The 8379-nt window shown below is 41.0% G+C and overlaps 1 protein-coding gene across 1 annotated transcript; it reads left to right on the top strand.

Annotated features, from left to right (window-relative positions):
- The first annotated feature begins 212 nt into the window (after window positions 1–212).
- On the top strand, window positions 213–4671 carry Gng11 (guanine nucleotide binding protein (G protein), gamma 11). The gene is made up of 2 exons (NM_025331.2): window positions 213–637; window positions 4261–4671. Exons 1-2 carry the CDS (start codon window positions 542–544, stop codon window positions 4384–4386), a joined length of 222 nt encoding a protein of 73 aa, NP_079607.1. The 5' UTR covers window positions 213–541; the 3' UTR covers window positions 4387–4671.
- Window positions 4672–8379: the final 3708 nt, after the last annotated feature.

Genomic DNA, 8379 nt, shown 5'->3' on the forward strand with positions numbered 1-8379 from the left:
TTAAACAAAACCCGGATGTTAAGTTGGACACACACACACACACACACACACACACACACACAGAGAGAGAGAGAGAGAGAGAGAGAGAGAGAGAGAGAGAGAGAGAGAGAGAGAGAGAGAGAGAGAGAGAACAAAAGTAAAACTTCTGTCTCCAGCCCAGCAGCTCCCCCGGGCGTGGCAAGAGTCCTGTGGCAGTCCAGCCCAGAGCTGCGACCTGGTCCTGTTCCTGCAGGGTCTGCAGCCTGCCCAGAGCAGCCAGGAGGATGTCCCATATTTAGGCAGACTGCCTGGCTACAGGGCTGCTGCGGCCTGGAGAAGCCGCCCTGAAGTTGGTTGGAGTCTGGGAAAGGCCATCGGGAGCAGGCTTGGGCAGGAAGCCGAGCCCCCGGGGAGCTGGGAGCTGCGGTTCCCGAGCCAGTCACGTCCTGCGCGCGGGGGGCGGTAGCCTGGGCCCGCGGGTATTTGGGGAAGCGTCCCAGTTCTAGGCGCTTCCAGTGGCTCCCTTGCACAAGTGACTTCTGGGCCCAGTTCTGGGGCAAAGATGCCTGCCCTTCACATCGAGGATCTGCCGGAAAAGGAAAAACTGAAGATGGAGGTTGAGCAACTTCGCAAAGAAGTCAAGTTGCAGAGACAACAGGTAAGGTGGCTGGCTATTTCAGAATTCACTCTCAGAAATGCGCCAAGGTCAGGATTACTGGATTAAACGATGAGGGGTAGGGGTGGGTGTCTTTTTCTGGGAGCTTCTCTTTAAGGGGGCTCCACCTTCTAGATGATGTGGGGGAATCGCAAAAGGTGAGAAGAGCCAGGAACTAATAAGGAATCTAAAGCCAAATGTTATCAAGACAGAGTCCCAAACAGGGGAGACAACCAATCCCTTAAAGGGCAGCTGGCTTCCATTCTGGAAAGGACGGTGTATGATAGAATGTTTCTAAAACCACATTGAAAATCTCCCAACAATTTTAGCTTTAATTTTGCAAAGATCCTGACTCCATTGGGACTTGAGAGCACTGCCTGAGTTTCTGTTATTTGCAAATTGTATGCAATTTCCATTTTGTCTTGGAAGTGTGTTAAATGATTAATAGACTTTACTGTATTGACTTATAGACACATAATTACATTTATACTGTATGGGATATGGCTGCAAAGTAAAATAAATAAATAAATAAATAAATAAATAAATAAATAAATAAATGCAGGGTGTGGTGGTGCATGCCTGTAATTTTCAATCACTTAGGAGGTGGAGGCAGGAGGGTTAGGAGTTCCAGGCCACCCTGGCCAGTCAATGAAAAAATACCCAGGAGTGTTCACTGAAACTCCATGGAAAACTTGGAATTTTTACTTCAATTCTTTGTTGATAGTAAGCGCCTTGATTACATTAATCTTCTTTTCCCACTCTGTCAAGCAACCAGTCGTTTAGAAAAAAAAAAAACTTTTGGATAGCTTGTTCAATTTGAAGAAAAGTAATTTTTTCCCCAGAGCAAGAAAAATTTGGACTGATATTATTATGACTTGTACTTTTTTACAGCCCAGTCATTTCCCTCTCCCAGTTGGTCCGCCCTCCCACAGAGTTCCACATCCCATCCTATCCCCCTATCTCTCCCACCTTCCCTCCCCAACGAAACCTCCCCACTCCCTGGGGTCTCAAGTCTCTTGCAGGTTAGGCACATCTTCTCTCACTGAGGCCAGATCAAGCAGTTCTCTGCTGTATATGAGTGGGGCAGGGATGGGGGGCTCATACCAGCTACTGTATGCTGCCTGGCTGGTGGCTCAGTGTCTGAAATCTCAGGGATCCCCACTAGTTGAGACTGCTGGGCTTCATATGGGGTTGCAGTCCTCCTCAGCTTCTTCCAGCCTTTCCCTATGGAGTGATGTTATTTTTAAGAGTTTGGGATTACTAGGGCTCAAACTCTGGGCACTGTGTATGTGGTCACACCTGAGCCACACCTCAGGCTCTTTGACATTAGCCTTCTGTTTCAATTATTTGAAAGAATGAAGAAATAGAAATGAAGCAAATTATATAAACAGGCTCCAAACACATTCATGATAAAGCTTAATACTCCTGAATTGTTTTTGGGAGGTGCTGGAAGTTTTTGAGTTTTACATTTTTATGAAATTTCCACTCTGATTTAGCCCGTTGCTTCATACAAATTCACACTCTTCCTCGATTTTGCAGTGGGATATTCTATTTTTCCTGTAACTTTAAGAAATCATGTGATTAGAGGAATAAGACAGCTGAGAGAACTAAGGGATAACATTATTTCTTGGAGGGGGCTGTTTTGACTGATGACAAACCCCAGAGTTTGGCCAGTCTCAGCCAGAGGGATTGCACATTAAACAGCATGGTGTATGGTGTGTGCTGAAATAATACTTAGCCTTTGCAAAGCTGGAAAGTCAGAGTATTTAGCATCATTGTGTAGAATTTACAGGGTATAGGAAAGGACAAGTTGCAAAGTCGACATCAGGCAGCATCCTGGGTGTGCCGATGTACAAGTCAAACATCCTTATTTACAGTTTCCAGGTCAGCCACCACAGCCCTGGGGTACACCCTACAGCACAGGTTTCCTAGAACATTCTTGGTGTTTGCTAGGACAAGAGAAAGATTTAGAGTGATTCTTCCAGGACACAAAGTGGATGGTGGATCTCCTTTCCATTCCCAAACTTTTTATTGTAGCTATGACATATAGACGATTATAATGATGCTGGGTAAGCACTGTGGTGCTTGGTTTTCACTCAATCCCTCACTTGAAAGAAGAAAAACCCCCTCAGTCCCAGAAGCGATAACCAGTTCCTCACTTAAAGCCACAGAGCATAAGGCAGGTACTTCAGTAGTCTTTTTCCCTGCACCCTTCCGGTCAGCCTGTCCATCCTTCGTTAACACCTGAACTCTGTGTTAACTCAGGCCAAGCAGACAAAGACGCAGGTTATATCTGCCTGCAGATAATTAATTATTCGTCAGGTGTATCCTCTCAATCACAGAAGGAGCAATTACCCACTTTTGGAGATTAGGGATCTTTTCAGAACCCCAATGAAAGAGCCTCTGCAGGAAGAGTGGGGACCCGGATCGGATCATACCGTACCGGGATCCGATCCGTCTGGGACCACAGACTCCGGATTTAAACACTCCCTTATTAGCACTGAGAACTCCCTTAGAACATACACACTAGAAATGCTAGCAGTAGTTAGATTTTTGGAAAGATAGTATTTATTATCATATTTTAATTCCTGTAACTGTTTGACCTAGTTTTCCATTTTGGATCAGTGGGTCCCACACGCGGCCGTGCAAACAGTACTTTAGGGTATGGGGAGGAAATAATGAAACGATAAGATTCCTATTTCTGTTTATTTTTGAATGCCACTTTTTAATTAGTAGTTTATTTTTCATAATTATGCAAAATGCGTTAACACTGTGCTATCTACACGTGCTTATTACTGGTGCATTTTGGAGATGCATATGTAAGCACATTTAGAGAGAGTCACTCAAAGGCTACTTTTCATCAGTCTCTAACTTTTACTTTAAACTTACCACTTGCAAAACAGACTGTTCTGAAGACACTCAGTCTCACTCTTCATTTCCAATTTAGTCTCTCTTTAAAAAAAAAATAAACCTGCAACTTGTCTCTTAAGGATAGAATTCTTAGAGAGACAATTCAATCCTGTCCCATGAGAAGAAAAGTTTAAGCAGATTCCCTAAATTCCAGAGTCTCAGTTTACCCTGCTAAGCCTCTAGGGAAGCTTTTAATATAATATTTGTTTACTCATCAGAGGGGTTTTGAGGCAAGACTCAGAGTGAGTTGGATAGGAAATTCTAACATCCCTGTCAGCCTTTCCCTGCTGCTTCTATGACTCTAGCTGTGACTCCATGGAATTCTGGAGTACGGCATGCCCCCTTGCATGAGACATGGGGTGTGGCACACCCTTAACACCTGGGAACTGCCTTATAGCTGCCTGGTATCCAGAGATTTTGAACGTGGTAGCTCTGTTATATTCGCGTCTTAGAGAGTAAGGAAATCATGGGACAAGTATGAATAGAAGATCATGGGTGAACTATTAATACAATGACTTTCAATTATTTGTTTCTTGAACAATATTTTTCTCAAAGATTATATGACATATAAATAGAATAATAATCTTAGAGTAGGAAAATATTTTTTTAGAAATATGATGGTTTATTAAACTATATGAACCTTACAAAAACCAGTGGCAAAGTTCAATTTCCTTGTCATAATTTATTTCTTTTGATCCCCTCTCCCTATACTATAGGTATCTAAATGTTCTGAGGAAATAAAGAACTACATTGAAGAACGTTCTGGAGAGGATCCTCTGGTAAAGGGAATCCCAGAAGACAAGAATCCCTTCAAAGAAAAGGGCAGCTGTGTCATTTCATAAGTAACTCTGGGGGAGGGAAATTCTGTTCTTTTGTTTAATTTTCCCCCAAATGAAGCCAAAGTGTGTGTTGAAGAACTGAGAAAAAATAAAATCGAGAAAAAGACTGTCATATAAGCACTCTCCAAGCAGTTGGGGTGTGAATCATACCTGCTTCTCACCTTGGCTCCCCACACACTCTCTCTCAGAGGAGAGCATCTGATTGCAGTTATGGAATGAAGGCATGGCTCCCCCACTTTCAGTATACTCCTTGCTGTCTCCAATAAAGTTTTATCTTGGAAAAATCAATGTTGGTGACTTAAGACGGCACTATTTGTTCGTTAACTCTTGAGTTGTTTTCTACAACCTGTTCAGTGTTTGGGGGTTTATATCAGAAGACTAGGGATATAATGACATGTTTTCCAATCCAGCTCTCCCTGATTCATGTGTTTACAATGCCAAATTCTGACTTGTGGAATGTGTTTGATGTAACTTCAACTATTAGGGAACCCAGCGGGTAGAATTCCTAATGACATTAACAGAAATCAGGCGGTGAGTCAGGAACTTTGCCAAACCAAGTTGACATTAACACTTCCCTGGTTTGTGATGAGTTAGCTTAAAATATCCCAGCATTGGTGTCCTTGGGAATGGGACAAGTCTGTGAATGGGAAAGAGAACCCTCATCCCAGCAGTGCTTAGGTGGCCAACCCTGGCTGCCAGGGCTGCTCTTTTGCTGACCCAGATCTGCATTCCTTGTTCTCTTCAGGTCTGGGGATGGTTCCTCTCTAGCTCTGTGGCCTCTGGGAAGATGTTTGAATATTTTGCAGTCACTCTGCCAGCCCACTGTAGGCACAGTTAAACATGCCTCCTCCTCCTCCTCCTCCTCCTCCTCCTTCTCCTATCTCCTCCTCCTCCCTCTCCTTTTTTCCTTCTCCTTCTCCTTCTCCCTCTCCCTCTCCTCCTTCTTCTTCCTCCTCCTCTTCTTTCTCCTCCTTCACCTTTTTTTAATCTTCTCCAAAAGCAATAGTGAATTTTGACTAATTGTAAAAGATCAGTTGGATGTTTTTCTATCATTGTGGAAAAAAATGTGGAAAAAGCTCATGTCCTCCATTCCTCCTCCATTGTTGCTGTGCTTTACAAGACCCCCCTTCCAATCAATGGCTCCACTTTCTGTAAGCTTCTGTAGTTTTAGGCAGGAAGTAGAATAGCCTAGATACAATTCCCGCTGAAGTCCTCTATGAAGGCACCTGTGACTAAGACAGCAATGAAAGAGACCTTTCTTCCTTCAGAAAAAAAACTTTTTCATTCCCCTCAGTTTCTTGTTTAGGGAGTGCTAGAGGTTTGGAACAAAAGAGAAATAAAATCTTTACAAGTAGGTTCTGGTTCAACCAGATCTAGCTCCTAACTTGCTCTATGGTATTAAATGTGGGACCTAAAGCCTATGTTTCTCCTCCAGTGTATCTTTTCTCTGCATTAGGTTTCCTGGTCCTCTTCCAAGCCAAGTCAGAGGGCCCATGCCTCCAACAGCTTCCTGAAGTCTGTCAGCATCCTCACTTGGGAAGTCTGTTTTTCCCCTGGTGACAAGGAAACAGGATACTCAGGCTTTTGAAAAAGTAATTATGTAAGACTTAACACAGGGACTGTTTCCTGCTATTTTCCAAGTGATGACATCAGTTGGGGTTACTGAGAGCCCAGGGATAATTTTAGCTCAAAGTACCATCTACTGTGGGGTGGGTTTAAGAGTAGTCAGGACATATTTCTTCCAGGCACCATGGAACAACTGATAATTAGGGTGTGGTTTTGCTTTTGGACACTTAACATTTAATATGACATGTGATTTTGGTATTTTGGTGCTTATTAAGTTTTATTGTAATAACCTGGTTCATTTCTTCATAGTTATCTATCACATTTTCATTTTTGCATAAGGAAGAAAACATATTCTTGTTACTCATACTACATAACCTATAATCTTTTACAAAGGTCAAAACAAAGCATTTATTGCTTAGCTACTCTCAGAGCAATGCATACCATCTATACATCCAGCCACCCGTTCATGAGAATTCCACATCCTGCATTTTGTTTCTCATGTCTCCTTCAATCATATAAACAAATCAGCCATCCAACTTCTGTTTTCCCAGTAAATACCCAAGCTTATAGGTGTTTTTATTCAATATGTTTTTGTTCTGTTTCATCTTGGTAACTTAGTCAACAGAGAGTAGCATAGTATCATGTGTTTCAAGTGATAAATGATAATCTGCAGTGAGAAGATATGAAAAAATGCTTATTTGAATATGTTATAGAAGAACATTTAGCAAGTGAGAATTTATTAAGTAGAATTTAAATCATGCGTTCAGTTGCTTTCAACTATATGATTGTGTAATCAATCAGCATTAGACCACAAATGGTTGCTATGTTTTATGCGTTGAGTGAATCTCAAAACCTATGGACTCAAGACAATTTATTAATTTCTCCTCTTATAGATCATACTTTTGGTGTCGTCTAAAAATTATATGCATGTTCTTAGCCTTATATACTTTTTCCTTCATGGCTTCTAAAAGGTTTATATTATAAGTCTCTAAGTCATTTTGGGTCAGTTTTCAAGTAAGCTGTATTGTTTTGACAGAGGTCTCACTTACTTACAGATTGCTGTGAGAATAACTCCTTGCCGAAGCACCCTTTATTGAAAAGGTTATCAATCCTTCTTTAAATAGCTTTTGCATTTTTATCAAAGCTCACTGGCAACTTCTCTGTGTTCATTTCTCATTCATGTGTTTAGTCAGGGCTCTGCTCTCCTCATTGCACAGCAGCAGCAGCAGGGAGAGAGAAACCTCACATGGTTTCTTTTTGTTTTTAAATCTTGAACATAGAGCTTGGACAGAAACATGCATAACTGGCTACAGAGGGAATACTTACAAAATGACCACACATAATTTCCACAAGAATATGCAAATGGTGTATCCCCAAATCCCAGGATTTGGGAGGTAGAAACAAGATGTTTAGGAGTTTAAGGCCAACCTTTGCTACATAAAGAGTATGTAGACAATCATATAGACATGCTTTGTTAGTCATGAAACGGGTTCTGTATACTCTTTGTGGTATTTATGTAGTCATAACTAGTTTTTTTCCTCTTTCTAATCTCTATTTAAATGTTGTTTGACTGCAGTAATTAGACATTTCAATATCATATTAAGGTGCTGTGATAAGATTAGTTCTACAAATTAGTCAACATGTTCACCTAAAATTGAGAACTCTAACTTTAAAATCACGGTTTAAAAGGTACTGTAAACATGTGAAAAGAAAAGGTTAAATGTTTAATTAAGATCTGTAACTATTGATAACCCCTGAGTAGAGAAAATTTTCATAAATTATACATGCCCATTTAGGCATAGGCCAAATTAAATAAAAAGAGACAGGTGAAAATGATAAAATTCTATTTAGCTACATTAAATTTTATTTATTTAGTATCCTAGGAAACTGATAAAAAAAAAAACATAAGAGCTGATGCTAGCATCTCTCATTCCTTCTCACATGACACTGAGAAGCTCCAAGAAGGATGCTCGACAGCACCAGTTCACCTGGGCAGACCTGAATAGCACCACCAGGGCTCTGAAACCCAAACTGCCACGGACCAAAGTTCAGGCAACTAGATAAAAACCCACTTGGGGAAATAGAACAGGGACAACAGAATCATTTCAAAAAACCTAGAATGTCCTTAAAGTCTTTGTCATAAGAATCTCAGGAAATCCATAATTTGATTATAATAAGATAATCAACCACAATCAATAACAATGGCATCAGATGTTAGAACCACTCAATAAGAACTGTAAAGAATGTCATGTGATGGCTCTTTGATCCCAGCACTCAGGAGACAGAGGCAAGAGGATATCTGTGCATTCAAGAACAGCTTGATTCATATATACAGTTTCTGGAAGTTCAGGGTTACACAGAGAAACCCTCTATCAAAAAAAAAGTAAACAAAAACAAACAAAAAATTGTAAACACCACGTAATAAAGTTT

This window comes from Mus musculus, chromosome 6, assembly GCF_000001635.26.
Source record: "Mus musculus strain C57BL/6J chromosome 6, GRCm38.p6 C57BL/6J".
NCBI lineage: Eukaryota > Metazoa > Chordata > Mammalia > Rodentia > Muridae > Mus > Mus musculus.

Coding starts and splice junctions, on each gene's coding strand:
- Gng11 (NM_025331.2), top strand. CDS start 542: ATGCCTGCCCTTCACATCGAGGATCTGCCGGAAAAGGAAAAACTGAAG. Junction 638..4,260: donor TCAAGTTGCAGAGACAACAG/GTAAGGTGGCTG, acceptor CCTATACTATAG/GTATCTAAATGTTCTGAGGA.